The sequence below is a fragment of the Patagioenas fasciata genome, chromosome 7 (genome assembly GCF_037038585.1).
Source record: "Patagioenas fasciata isolate bPatFas1 chromosome 7, bPatFas1.hap1, whole genome shotgun sequence".
NCBI classification, from domain to species: domain Eukaryota; kingdom Metazoa; phylum Chordata; class Aves; order Columbiformes; family Columbidae; genus Patagioenas; species Patagioenas fasciata.
The window spans coordinates 12,171,179-12,186,178 of record NC_092526.1 but is presented as its reverse complement, the minus strand read 5'-3'; the positions used below and the strand labels follow the sequence as shown (position 1 = coordinate 12,186,178).

General features: G+C 42.7%; 1 protein-coding gene across 1 annotated transcript in view; it reads left to right on the top strand.

The window, feature by feature from the left end:
* PDIA5 (protein disulfide isomerase family A member 5) overlaps nucleotides 1–15,000 on the top strand; it is a 102,414-nt gene that overhangs the window by 9,015 nt on the left and 78,399 nt on the right. The window contains exons 2-3 of the mRNA XM_065840953.2: nucleotides 2,688–2,814; nucleotides 5,977–6,064. Of these exons, the coding sequence (XP_065697025.1) occupies nucleotides 2,688–2,814; nucleotides 5,977–6,064 (215 nt within the window). The remainder of the gene's footprint in view (nucleotides 1–2,687; nucleotides 2,815–5,976; nucleotides 6,065–15,000) is intronic.

Below are 15,000 nucleotides of genomic sequence, written 5' to 3'. Positions count from 1 at the left end.
ACCATTAATCATAATTAAAGGGAGATGATGATTTATTCAGCAGGGATGACTGGTGCTCTTATATGCACTGTGCCCTTCCCGTTGGGTTTTGGTCTAAACCCTAGGATCGGAGAGAGCTGCTGTAGTAAAAATGCAGAAGAATGAGTAATGTGTATTGATTTAAAACCTGGGGAGGAATTGGGCAAAGTAACAGTGGATCTGTGCAACGTGACGTGTGTCTCCCTCCAAGCACCTGCTGTTCCACCAGTGCAGAGTTTTCTGTTAGTAGGAATACCAACAAGGCGGTAGTTAAACCTGTCACTATTTCCAAAATCCAATTTTTCAAGAGGTTTATAGCTCTGCCATTATAAGGAAAAAAACCATCACTGAAATTGGCTAAACAGCCTTTCCGTCTGGAAAATACATAAAATACATGTGGTTCCAACCTATCGGTAGAACTGTACAGATGCTTTAAACAATGTTCATAATACCATTTGGTTTCACATTGAAAATGGCCTTTGTGGCTTTTTTAGTCAAATTCTTTCTTTATGGCATTGAGTTCATAAGCTAGAATATCCTTATTTGAGTCCAGTTTTCTAAATGAAGAAAGCTTCTAAAAAAAGCAGCCTGTAATTTCACTTTTTCCCTGCTGTGTTCAGCCTTGGTTTCAGTGAAGTTTACAGTTTAGCCTTCTATAACTCAAGACATAAGTAAAACTTTAGGACACTTGGATAGTTAAAAAAGTTCAGGTGAAGGAAAAAGTTTTTAAAAAAATACTTTGGAGTAAAGAGATCTGCTCGTAAGTCAATGTTAGATTAATCCCTCCTGTACAGCCTCTGATTGTGATGGGTTTTGAGCAGGAATTTGCGTCTCTGTGTCACCCCATTTAGCACAACTATATTTGTCTGCTTTGATTGGCAACACCATGTATTTATCTCGGAAAATACACAAATGATTCACAGGCATCAGCCTGAAGTAGGAAGGCTGAGCTCTGGACATCTGGATTTAGAAGACTGCGAGTCTGTTGGTTGAATTAAAGCATCAAGGACATTTATGCTGAAGGTAGGGGCTGACTTGCTAATAATGTGCTTTTTCCCTTCTCACAATTTGACCATCTGGGCTCGGTGGTGGGAATCCTGCCTGTGGAGTGCGATAACTTGTTCATTCTATGCCTGTGCGACCTGTTGTGCTTTTATATTTTATGTTAAAGGTGTATCTTCCAGGAACTTTGAATTCCCAAATGTGTTCTGAGCTTATTTTGGGGATGATCCTCAGTTCAGCTCAGCCTCTCCCATCTGCACCCCAAAACTCCCCCTTCCCTTTCCCGCATGTAAAAACTTCAGGCACTTACAAAATATGTTTTGTAGGTGCAGGTTTTGTTTCTGTGCCTCAGTGAGGTGGTGTTTGCAAATAGCTGAATTCATAATGAACTGTAGTGCCTGGGGCTGCGTGTTCTGACTCTGATTGGCTTAGTGCCCTGTTTTGAATGCTGCAATCTGTAATACATGGGGTGCAAGAAGAACAGCCTCTTACTTCTTCACATCTACTCTGGACACATTTTCCAGCCCAGTTGGAATGAGACATGATCAAAATTAGTTCTGTAATTAAGAAAACGTTGAACCTCTTGTGTGTGTGTTAGGCAAATGAGCTAGAGCTTTTAGCCAAGCAATTAAGTACTAAGGTTTTACTGTTAGGTGAATGTAAACTAGTGAATTTCTCCAGCTAAGCTTCCCATAATCATTCCATTAGTATGAATTCAGTACAGTGCAGAACAGAGGCAGCATAGCATGATGGATAAGATTATGATTATTATTGAAGATTATTGCTGTACAAATGAGCAGTGAAGGCACCAGCCGAGGTTATGGTCATATTTTGATAGGAGTTTTACTTTATGGTAGAATAAAAGACAGACTCCGCTCTGGAGCGGTCGTGATTTAAATAAACCAAAAGGTGCAACAAAAAAAAAAAAATTTATTTGAAAAAATGCAGAACTGAGATGCAGCCAGATTAGATGCTGTGCCTTCCATGTGGCCAGTGGAAGGCAAACTGGTTCCTGTGGCCAAGGCCCTGTGTGTATGCGAGGTGCAGTGCGGCCTGTGGGACCCTGAAGCCCAGTCCCCCAGGCGGGTGGGAGAGGATTGTGGTTGTTAGTGCTGTAAGGCAGATGCTGAATTACTTGCAAATTCTGTTTTCATTTCCTTCATCTACTCTGTCAGCATGGGTTAGTTATTGTAACTTCACGGCTGTCACTGTCTTCGGTGGGATATCGAAGTGCTCTATCGAGCGCGCTGAGCATTCTGAAATCTAGGGACAAGAGTGCTCTCAAAGTGCTAATTTTCTGCTTCTCTTGTTACAGTGTATTAGATTTACCTAAGAATTTTTATCTGATTATCTGTCTAGGGAACAAACTTTGAAAGGGGGTGGCTTCTTAACTAAAACCATATTTCTTGATGTTGTGTTTATCTCATCATTCCACTTAAGGATACTTGCTGGGAGTCATCTTGGTCCAGTTATGATAAGTCATGTGTATGGCTTTTATTTTATTTTTATTTTTTTTGGCTTTTACTGATGAAGTTGATATGATAGCTTATTTAAGGCAGCGTGTCTCAAGATTATGGAAAAAGGTCAAGGCAATTTCAAAAGCAGTTTATATTTTGTTTCTCAGCATGGAAGCTGTTACTGATGCTTCTGGCGTTGTGTTTCTGCAGGTGTTCTTGCCGGCGTTCATGTGCTCGTTGAAGGTGTCTCCACTCATAGAAAAAATCAGTGAACACAAGGATTTTAAGAAGCTTCTCAGGACACGGAATAATGTACTAGTGCTGTATTCCAAATCTGGTAAGTCCTCTTTTTTTTTTTGATGCCACAGCCCTTTGTGCCCAGCAAGGTTTGTGCGTTTGACCGTGTTTGTGTGTGTTCTGTTACCTTTGTCCATGCTCAGATGATGAACCCCTTGTTCCTTACTTGCGCCCTCTTTAGTGTTTTCTTACGTGACTGCAAGGTGCTTCTGCGTGACTACAAGGGCTTCTTCAGGACCCATGTCCTTTGTTCTAACTCAGACACTCCTGATGTTTCAAGATTGGCGTAATCTCAATTTGATCTTTTAATTGCTGTGTCACATTGGCAAAAATGTACTTTATTCTGGCTTTGTCTCCAAAACCGGCTGCTCGTAATAGCTATCAGCCAGAGCTTTCTGCTGTGTTTATCACAGTAGTTTGCAAGTTTCGATTTCCAGGTGACACTGAAAGGCTTAATGAATAGTTATAGTACTGAAATCAATCCATCTCTGCTTCTGACAGCTTTGGGTGTCCCATGGTTGTCTTTCAACTGTAATTAACAAAATATAAAAATAAAAAATGAGCTGCTTGTGTGAGAGGGAGAAATGGCTCATTTCACATTATGCCACCTGTCCCCTTAAATCTCTTTCCTGTCTTCTCCCTCATTCACACTCCTTTCTGGCTTTTCTCTCTTGCTCTTACCTGTTTGCTCTTCTTTTTACTCTGTTCTGCTCGTACTGTACTTTTTCTCCATTGTCGCCTTGTTTGTGTTGGCATGGTGTACTGTGAGACAACGTGTAAAATGAAGAAGCAGTCTTTAAGCTTTGTATGCAAGTGCAGAATGCTGTGATGGATGTGGAAGTCATTGGACAGCAAGAAGCAAAATGTGTCACTAAGGTGATTTTCCTTAGTGTTGTGTTGTTTTTGTTTTTGTTGTTGCTTCCTTTTCCTTCCTGCAGACAAACAATACAGAATAGTGCTTTGTTTGGGGGTTGGGTCCTCCCTTTCTGAGCTGTTGCAAAGGTCTTACCTCAGTTAAACACAGTGATGTTGGTAGAGTTGCTTTGAGTTTATAGTGTGCCAAACTGAAGTAGTGTGTGGTGACACAGTATCCTCCCTCTCCCAATATCAGAGAATTTTGCAGACAAGAATGTGCAGGTGCTCTGATAATTAACTTTATTTGCTAAAGATATGCTTATTCTGAAACAGTTAAAATTAAATATGTGACTTATTTTTTGTTAAAATATTTGTGTTTTGCTATACTGGGGAACTTTGAGTGCTCAAACTTGGCCAAATGGTTTTGTAGTAACAGGTTCAAAGTGAAAGTCATAAAAGAGTTTCTAACGCTTTTGATTTTGAAAGAAGCACTTTAGATAAAAAAGACATCTGTATTATTCAGCTTTTTAAAGGGAAAATTTTCTTTTTACGCCTAATATTTTAAGTGGTGGTTGCTTTCATTTTTAGAAGCACAACCAGAACACTTCAGCTTTGACACTCATCAAATAAATGTTGCCCTATGGGCATTGCTCAAAAGCTGTGTTGTGGAGATTTCTTTTTTCTGTATTGGTTATTTAATTGGTTGGTTTTAGTGGTCTAAACCATTACATGCAAAGCTGACTGTGGGATTAATGTTTCTTCCTAGAACAGTGATCCTTGCACAATTAGAAATCTCTTGCCTATCCATCACTCAGAAAGAGGGGAGGGCAAAAAAAGTGATAGGAGTTTGGAGGTGCAATTTTTATCCCAGATACACATCCCCCAGCAGTGATGAGATGTTGGCCAGCATCTGATCATATTGCTGGAGGAAAGGTTTTGCTTCTCAGCTGAGCAAAACTAAATGAGTATTTCTATCTCGTGCAGAAAATTCATTAGTTTCGGAAGATGTCCTCATTTACAGGAGATGCTCAGTTCACCCTACCAGCTGGGTATCCTGCCAGGGCTGTTCAACTAGCGAGTCTTTGGGGACAAATTTGTCCTATCCTGAATCCTGATTTTTTTAAAGGGTGTTTGTCAAATCGTTCCACTCTATGCACATGCGAAAAATTTCCTCTATGTGTCTATGTCCCTGTGTTGAAGCGAGGTGGCAGTTGCACGTTATGAGTATGGGAGAGTTTCTTGAGAGCTAACGTAAGTGGGCTGGCGTCTCTGACAGCATCAGGCCCAGGCAAAGGCTGTTGGATACGAAGGAGCTGTTTCTGGCTGAGGAAATTGAGATAAAAACTGTGGAGGCTTAGAGATTATTTGAGGGGTCCATCACTAGTCGCTGGCTTTGCTTCTGTACTCTGACCTATATAGGCCCTCACGTTCTCAAATGTCAAGATACTGGTCTATAGAGGCATTCAATCTGACCCGATATAGCCATTCTTATATTCAATTAGTTGAAGTAGTTGTGGAGCAGCAGCAGTTTAAATAGATCTGCAAGAGGCTCTGGGTTTCTATTTTCTGTTTAGCAAGGTAGGAAACAGTCTCTGTTTGATTTTTCAGGGGAATTGGTACTTGTTTGAATGTCTGTATTTTTCACTCCTGAGCTCTCGTCCCATTTTTCTTCTGTGTTTATTTTTAATACCATTTATAAGACTGTTTTGGAGTGAAAAGTGTTTTGCAAAATCTATACATGTGGCATGGCGTTATAAAAATCTCAGTTGAGTACTTATAATACAGCCAGTTCTTGGAAGGGCCTTTTCTAGGTGCTTTCTGCTAATAGTTTGGATCTTCTCACGACTGTTGGTTTAGGTATCTCCTGGGATTATTCTGAGAATAACAGTGTGTTTCGTTTCCCTGTATGACAGGGATAGAATTGACAGAGGCAGAGATACTGAGTGACTTGCCCTTACAGCTGATGAAGGTTCCAAATGAAGTTGCTCTAATTAGAGGCAGTAGTACAAATCAATTAATGCCTAGCCACAGGAAAAAGGTCATATTAGGGATGGAAGCTGGTTTTCAGGAGAGGACACAGTAGAGCTCCAGAAATGTAGGTCAGGGAGTGTGCCTGGGGGTATGAATTTCAGGGGGGTTAGAGGGAAGGAGCCTCCCAACTTCAGCTGCAGCCAGCATTCCTTCTAGTTTACGGAAGATTTTACTGATCTCTCTCATACTGGTTTCTTCAAATTAGACAAAATGTTCTTCCAGTGCTTCAGAACAAAGGAATGCATCTCATTGTGTTTTTCTATGTGCAGTAATAATGCTGTTGTTGATTTATTTTTATTATTGTTTTGTTTTCCAGCTGCTGCTGCGGAAAGCTCACTCAGGTTACTGTCCAGCGTGGCCCAGGAGGTGAAAGGACGAGGTACTATAAGCTGGATAGACTGTGGGTACGTGTCACACTGGTTTTCTCCTTTTTTTCCCTTCTCCCTTTTTGGCTTTTATTGCTGACTTAGCTTTTTTTGCTGCCTCTGTAACTTTTTGCCTGTAGCTGAACCCACATCATCATCAGTTTCTTCATAGCTGTTGGGAGGTTGCATCTTGCCATCCTCTCCTTCCTTCAGACCAGTCGGTGGGCAGTCATTTTTTCCTTAGGGCTGTTGTCGCTTCTCTGACAGTATGTTTTTCAGCCTGAAGCTTGAGACCCCAGCTAGCATCGCCTTTCATGGAGAGCACGAAGCACGGAAACTCTGCTCTGGCTTTCCCACAAGCCGGGGAAGGAGGAATCCCACATGTTGTGCCTCAGCTGGAGGGCAATGCAGTTCTGCTCCAACAGCAAATGTTGCACGAGCAGTACGGTTGTTTGCTTGGTTTTGAAGCATCCAACCATATGTGTTTCTAAGTAAAATGTGCTTTCTTTTAAAGAACTTCCTCTCTGCTTGCACAGGTTCATGGCAATTTTTAATGTGAAGGCAGAGAAACTTGTTTTTGTAAGTGGTTGTTTTTGTGGGGAGCAATGAACAGGTATGTACTTTCTAGTTTGCAGTTTTAAAAGGCTCCACTGTGGTTCTACTCAATAACATATTGCCTATGTTTTTAGCATGTGTATTGTAGTGCCTCTCTGCCTCTGCAGCTTCGAGAGCTTTGCCTGCAGGTGGCAAATTCCCCTTCCTGCACTGCAGAGAATGACTTACTGCCTACTTGTGTGTTTGGCTGAATTGCCATAGGATAAACAAATTGTACGCTGTGCACAAATCTAAGTCAGCTCTGAAAATCATGTGGCTCCCTTAAAATTATATTTTTGAAACCAGCTTCTGTCCATCAAGCAGTGACCCAGAGTAAGCCGTTGGTAAATGAAAGTTAAGATGCTTTTGTTGTTGGTTAACCTGTATTGCTCTCCCCTTGCCACCAGGCAGGTACCTTTCCCTGGGAGTTCTCTGCTTCTGCCTTCTGTTTGCATTCTGCTGGGCTCGTCCAAATGCACAGACACTCTCATCCCTGTTCATCTGATGGGGATGGTGTTCCAAGCCTCAGCGGGCAGAAAACAGGGCTGCTTCTCATGGTCAGTGAAACCCATACCACTTCCCACCTGCTGAAAAGCCAGCAAATAAATTGGATTGACTGACGAGAAGAAGGTTGTGTGGAGATCTGACATACCCCTGAAATCCAGCCTTCTTTTCTAACAAAAGCACTGATAACAATTTTTGCTTGTCAGTAGTGATGGCTAGAAGATAGGATACTGGGCCTGCTTTTTGGCTTTAGTTTCTAATCGGCCCCGTTTGTGACTGTGGAGTGGTCACTACTTTAAATGGCTTCTATTTCCCTTTTGGTTTTAGACTGCCTCTGTCCTGAGGCACTTAGTGCTCACTGTGTATATGTGTGTGCACGTGGCACATCTGTACAACTGCTGCAATGATGAAGCTGTTCATCTGTCCCTTCAAAATGCTGCTATAATACAACTAAGCAGTAATCATCTCCAGCATTTATTTGAGTTCTGGATTGGAGAAGGAAAGATTTTTTTCAAACTTCAATTTGAAATCCAGAGAAGTTTTGCCACTTAGTTCAATGGGCTGGTCTCTGCTCCTGAGTTTGTGAGTGATGGGGATGGAAATGTGTTGTTTGTTTTTGCTGTAAAATACATTTCAGTTCATCAAACCCTGCTATGCTGTCCCTTTCCAAATGTTGTCATCTAAACCAAACTTTGTTATGGAAGTTACTTGCAAGAAAAGTATTTTAAAGCCTCCTCCAGGTAGTACTTTAATACATTCCATAGTTAGCTTGGTACTTGCAGTGCCTTTCCTCTCACCATGGTGGGGAAATATTTAAGTTTCCTATTCATAATGAAAGGTGAGTTGTTTCCAGAGGGGGAAGCAGCCTGGTGAAGGTCATGCTGTAAGAGATTGGGAGACCTGGGATAAAATTTGTAGATTCCCAAAATTTGCTTTGATGCCAGTAAAATCACAGATTGTCACTTGCCGAGTGACAGACATTTCATACAGTGACAGGCAGTAAATAGGGTGCTGTTACGTGGCAATAGCCGTAATTCTCTCTGTGATGGTGGAGCAGCGCTTCCTTTCAGATCACTCGTTTGGGTAGAACCTGGAAAAAATAGATGATCTGTCCAACTTCAGCTGGGTGTTTGTCAGAGACGTCTCTTCTATCCCTCCCTTCTGCAGAGAAATGTCACAACAGTATTTGTGAACTTGCCTCAGGGGCAAGGTGAGCTGGAAGACTGGCTCGTGCCAAAGGAAGTCTCGATGTCTGCAAAAAACAAGAGAGGTTTGAGCTTTAACCAAGTTTTGTGCGGTTTTTATTTGTTTGTTTGTTAAACCTTTAAAGCATTCTGAAGATGATTTCGTAGTGTTGAGGTAACTTGTAAACAATTATTTTTTCCTTGAAAGGTTTTTTTTCTTTTACCTTTTTTCTTTGTCCATTTTTATTCAGGTGACTGCAAACTGCTGCCCACCTCATTGCAGTGATAACATGAGAGAGGCTGCAGTGTTGCTGTCTGCCACCGGTCACAAAGGGTCAGCTGTGGGGCCTGAGCAGCTGAGTCCTGCCAGAGTCACTCAAGCTGTTCTCCCATTGCAAGTATACTCTGGAGCTTATTTGCAAGTGTTCATGCCGAAACAAACAGCGCACAGATGCAGGGATATTTACAGCACAGGCTCAATTTGTTTTACAAATATTGACAAGAAATGGCTTGTTTGGCAGCAGTATTTAGCAGGGAATTTTGGCTTTGCTCTTTGTATCCCACTGCAGCGGACTTCTTGCCTTCAGATCCAAGCGTTGGCAAGGCTGGCGTGCATGCAGAGTTGTGGTGTGTGTCTTTGCTTCCCTGTGGCGATGACGGCAGTCTTTTTCTTTTCTTTTTCTTTATTGGCGGTGCTTTTTTTTTATTTCTTGTTATTCTCCTTCTTCCCCTCATTTTCAGGAGAAAGCAAGAGCATACTGCTCCACTGGTGGGAATCATTATGGATTGCTAAACCTCAGCAGTATGTTCTGTATTTCATACAGCGGAGGGGAGCGCGCAGGCTTGTGGCTGGAAGCAGGCTGCCTGGATTGCTGTGTTACATGGAAACCGCGCTCCTTGGCCTCGGCTTTTGTTAGGTCTGTGGTATGAGACAAAGGTTAGACTTGAGCTTTCAGTTCCAGGTTGAGTGCTCTCCGGGAGACCACGTAGGTTAATTTTTCAGCATAACGTGGGGAAAGACTTGGCTTCTTGCTGAGACAATTAGTGTGGAGTAAAAGAGGTTGCCACTTAACTTGTCACTTTGCAGCAGGATAGCAGGAGTGCCAGTGTGCTGGGCTTAGGAGATGCAGGGCTGGGAAGCGCCAGGTTCCTGCCATTGCTGTGTGGTGAGGCTCACTGGTGTTGGTGCCAGGCTGGCACAGGGCCATGGCGAGCACAGCATACTCGGGGACACCTCTGTGTGCGGTGTTGCAGATAAAGTCCTTGCTCATAGGAGATTTCGGCCAGTTTGTGCGGGCAGATTGATGCCTCCTGCCAGAGATGAAGGGGAGGCATGAGATTTGCTTGTGGCATTGAAGTGGTCACTGCTCCTGTGTGCTGAGATAGCATATGTGGCTCTGTACCCAATTAAACGTGAGGCTATTTCAGTTGCGAATAAAATACCTACAAACAATATCACAAAAATACGTTTTATTCTAGCCTTTCCATGATTTAATTAGGAAGTCCTTGCTAAGGTGTTTGATGCTGAATGAACAGTGGTATGAGAGATGACAGAACATCGAATTAATGATGGCTGGTAAAATGCTGTCTTCTGTGTGATGGCTACTTTTTGTTGCTCTCAGTTTGAACAGAGCACTTTTTGCTACCTTTCATATATTTATTGCCTTCTTGTAATGTCTGGTGCTTCGTTTCTGAGTCGAGGCTAACTCAAGTAACTGGCAGCAAGGGTAGAGCATGGCATTGCACATTGGTAAATCTTCAGAGTGTCCCAGAGATGGATCAGTCATCTTATGAGCAAGTGTTCTGAGACTCATGTTTGGGGAGATGCCACATTAATGGGAGCTGAGAGTCCCAGCTTCTGTTCCTGGCTCTGTGAATGATTCACTTCTTGTTATTTTGTGCTGTTAAAAAAGGTATATCTGTTTTCCAGGCAACTGGGTAAATATTGCCTGATTCATTAGTCAATGTTTGAAGATCTTTGAAGAGAGAAATGCTACAGTAGCACAAATGAGTGTTCTTCATTTAATGCATTCAGGTGCTATTGGGGTGGGCATGTAAGCAAGTGAGGACTATTATTGAATTATTTTTAGTAGGAGGCTGATAGAAATTTTGAAAATGGAAGGGCTTCATAGGGAGTTGAAAGCTTAAGATGTCTGCAAAAAAGAAAGTTGTCGTTTTGTGTGTCTCGGAGTTCGGATGCTGTGAACTGTAATAGCAGGTTGGGGTGCAGGGAAGCTGGTGTGTGCTGCATGGACAGACAGATGGACAGGCTGTGTCTGTGCCTCGGAGCCACTGTGTCTCACAGACTCATAGAAACTCCTGGCAAACCCTTATGGTGGCAAGTAAAAGGTACAAAGTGATGTGCCTGGGAACACAATAAGATGAAATTGCTGCTTAAATGAAGATGAAATTTTTGTTGCTTGTTTTATAGGCAGACAAAGCTTCAGTCCTAGTTCGTGATGCCCCGAGGTCTGGCTTTGAAGAGTAATCGATAACAAAGTTATCTTCTAGCGTTCTTGAGTAGGTTTTGTGATAGATCATGGGGTAGACAAGGACCGATGTAACTTGAAAAAGTGTAACTAGTTTGGGCGAAGTGGAAGGGGAAAGTAAGTAAAATGAATGGCTTTGAAGAGAAGAAAATGTGTTTGTCAGGTTATAAAACGCATTGTGGTCAGGTGCAGCATTGAGCATGTGGCAAAAAAGGTTGAAACTATTTTATTTCCATTCCAAATGGGATTTAGTGAACAATCCTGAGCTTTCCTGTTACTGAATTATTTCAGATTTTTTACTGACTATAACTCCTGCACAATTGTGGACTTGTAGTTTCAAGAAAGCACCCATTTCTTTGGCCCTGGGTAATTATTCCCTGCTCAAATTGTATGATTCCCTTTACTGTGGGTCCCAAACATAAACAAAGCTGTGTGATTTCCATCTGCCGTCATAGCGCGTGTGCTTGGCTTTAGCACATCAGACTGCTGGGAAGAGGAAATGCCATCTGGTTAAAATGTCTGACTAATTTCTGGTTGGGTTTAATCCCATTTTTTCTGCTTTTGTGTGTCATTCTTGTAGTCTCTTTTGTGTGTCCTGTGTGTCGTTCTTGTAGTCCCCATCCCCAATACTTAGTTGTTGGTGCAATCCCATGACACGTAGCATTAAGGTAGGACCATAATTTGGCTGGTGAAGCAGCCCTTTCAAGGCTATTCGTCTGAACATGGGCTGGTTCAGGAAACAGCCAAAGCTAATGAGTGGTTGTCTTTTATGGGATTTTCCCCAGTTTTTGTGTTTATCTGCCTTTTAGATAAAATCTTCTTTCCCAAACTTCTAACTTCCTAATGCTTTGATACAGAAAAGCTTTACCTATACACATAGTCATAAGTGAATTTTTAAATGCCTTGAAATAGCAGGGAGGAATTTCAGAAATAAGGCCACTGGTACAGATGGCATTAAGTGGCATTTTGCTCTTTAGTTTTCTACCTTATCTCCTATAAAGCTGATCAGAAGCAGGATTTATTTAAGAGAATAAGTCTACTCATCTTCCTTCCTTGTAGTTGAATTTTAAAGCTGATGAAAAGCTTTGAAATTGAGAATAAAAATGACCAGATCTAATGGGGAGAGAAAAAAGGAAGAAGAAAGGAGAGCTGCTCTTGCACTGATGTGACCTCTTCCATCTGAGCAGATTTTTGGTGTCTGGCATTTCTGCCTTTTTCTCCAGTTGCCCTGAAGGCGAAGGGCAGGGGCAGCTCGGGGGTGGATGTGCTGAGGTGGGTGTCAGCCTGGGGCAGTGGGGGCTCCGTTTCAGCTGGGCTGGGGAAGCTGAGCCGGGTATCCATCAGGAGCACTTTGTAAGTGTCCTTATACTGACAGCATGGTCCTTGTGAGGATGCAGTTTATGTGGGCAAATTGTGCATTTGCAGCATGGATTTTTCAATACCTTCCTCCTGTCTCTGTCATAACCTGTCTGTGCGGTTAATGCTAATTCACGTTAAAGCCCTTTTATTTTACTGCAAGAGTGACCATGCAGGAAGTGCTATGCCAGTCTGAAAAAAATTCCCTTTTTAGGTAAGCTCTCAGTTCCTAATATAAACCCACTTAGTCTGGTGTATTACATTAATTCAGAAATGCAGAGCGTTTAGCTAACACCTGCTGTAGTGCTCAGGTGTGTGAGCCTGGGCTCATGGCTGTTTCATCCTGACTATATGTATTCCATGGATTTTGCCTAGAATTGCTCATTAACTGTGAATCTCCAACATTGCTGCTGTTCAGACTACAATGAAGAGTAAGTGAGCTAAGATTTAATGTAAAGCATTCAGTACTTCATTTAAAACATCCTCCAGCATCCTCTCCGGGCCCATAGTGCAGCTAAAGGTCATAAAAGAGGCACCAAGGGAACAGTAAGATGTTCTGCAGCATCTGTGTGTCCTTGGGTGATACATTCCAAACCTACCTTTGCAGGGATCTTATATTAGTGTGGGCTCCAACCAGAGTGGTAGTCGTGTCCCAGGCTAGGGCAGTGTGCCCCGGTACCAGGCTGTGTGGGTCTGAGGAGGTCTGGATGGGTCTGATGAGGAAAGCTGCTGCTTTGCAAAGAGAGTTCGAGCGTTCGACATTTCTAGAAGTTCCTGCAAAGCCTTTGGTAGCTCCTGTGAAAGTGTTTACCTTTTTTCTATGCAGGTATGTGGGCTGCCAAGTGCTTCTTACTAATTTATATTACCATGGAAAGTACCATTCATTATAAGTTCTTGACTTTCTGTAGGGCTGGAGCTTGCAATTTTTTTCCCTCAATTGTTTTTGCTTGATGATACCTGTTATCTTTTTGTCTTGGGTTTCTTTCTCTCTTTGGCTCACTATTGCTTGCAGTGAGAATTAATCTCCTGGGTTTTAATTTTCAGAAAATACTTCTTTTTAATTTCATTCCTATAGATCCCTGGCCTCTATAATTGACTAATGGGCACAGGGAGTCGTTTGTATTGGGTGACAAGTCGTGCCAGGTCTCCGCAGCACATGGATTATTCTGTTTGCATTCCTGGCACGTTCCAGGTGAGCGTTTGGAGCAGAAGGCTGTGATTGCCTCGTGGGTCGCAGGAAGGGTTTTTGTTGCGCTGTTGGGGGGGAAATCAGGCCCTAAATTCAGATGAAACTCTGTCCTGTCAGTGTGCTAATCTTAATCTTTAATTCTTTCCAGGAGCACGTTTTCTGCTTTTGGTTTACATGCTCCCTGATCCCTTAAAAGATTCAAGCTTTTCATCTGCCGCATCGTTTGAGCAGCTCATTTGTTCTGTGCTATGGAAACCTGTTGCTATTGTTACTCCTTTTACAAGATAATTTCCATCAGGAACCTAGAATGGTGGCAAAATGTTGCTTTGTTTTCAAAGACAAATCTTGTAGTTTAAGCTTCCTGTGCTGATTACTTCTGCATCTATCTCTCGGGGGGTCCTGTTCCTATTTTGGTGTCTCCAGGTTCTGAAACCCACCCCACTCGGGAGCATAGTATTGAGGTGCTTGTCTGCACGGGGAGCTGCATATGGGCTTTCTGTTGGAGTGGGTGTGAGCCATTAACATCCAGCGGCTGCTAAGCACAACTCTTTGGAGAAGTGCTCTTCCATGCTAGGCTGATGGTTTGAGAAGTGATTTTTAAATTTTTTTTTTCTTCTTCTCTGATTACAGATCTCTCTCAGGAGAGTGATACAGAACGGTTTGGGATCATTAGAGAATATGAGCAGCCTTACGAAAGTGCCATAGCGTCAGCAGCAGTAGCTGCAGCAGCTGCCTCCCCGGGCCGGGAGGGAGAAGTGAGGATGATGGGGAAACAACACTCGCAGTCTCACAGAGTTTTGCAGGGATCAGTCTGGTTTAATTTGGTCAGCTGCTGTAATGTAAATGGATCACACAGTCCTTGTTGGAGAATGGGACTGGTGACTGGAAGGAGCATAGTCAAAATCCCATATTGTCACCAACAGTAACTACTGAATTGCATTTTAAAATTTTGAAACCCCGTGCGTGTAACTACAACTGGCTGTTAATGACTTCCTCTTTCAGATTAGGTTTGCAAGTGCGAATGTGGTTTTTATTTTTAGGTGGCTTGAGGAAACTTTTGGCATTGACACCCCTCTTGCTGCGTTTTTGGGTCACAAGCTCAATTAGTTGTTTGGCAGGATCTCAACTCCATGCGTTCTCAGGATGTTCATCAGTCTGTTGTCTGTAGAGGGTATTCTCTGGAAGGCGACCAGAGGGCATTGCAGAGGCTGCTCGTTGGGCTGGGAAACCCTGTTTAATAATTCACTTCTGAGGGCTGATCTGAAATTCCAGTTGCACTTCCCTGAATTTAGAACTGGAGTTGTTCTCTGTACAATGGTTTTCACCATAACATAAAAGAATTAAAACAATTAAATAAGAGAGACAATAATGAGACAGCGTGCTGGTAACAAGACAACAGCCTTGACTGGTACCTTCCAAAGCCTTTTCCACTGTTGGGAGGCTTGTTTTGTAGGCAGCCCTGCTTCTGCTCTGCCATGTCACCCTGCTCTTCCCCTTCCCTGCTCAGTCTTGGCTGTTCCAGCTGTTGGGACAGTGACAGTGTTTGTGCAGCCACTGGTACAACAGACCCTCCACCGCGCTGGGGTCTACAGGCACAACCGTGGTATAAAGAACTGCCAAAACATAATTTATGTGGATTGCTGATCCCTGTTTCTGATG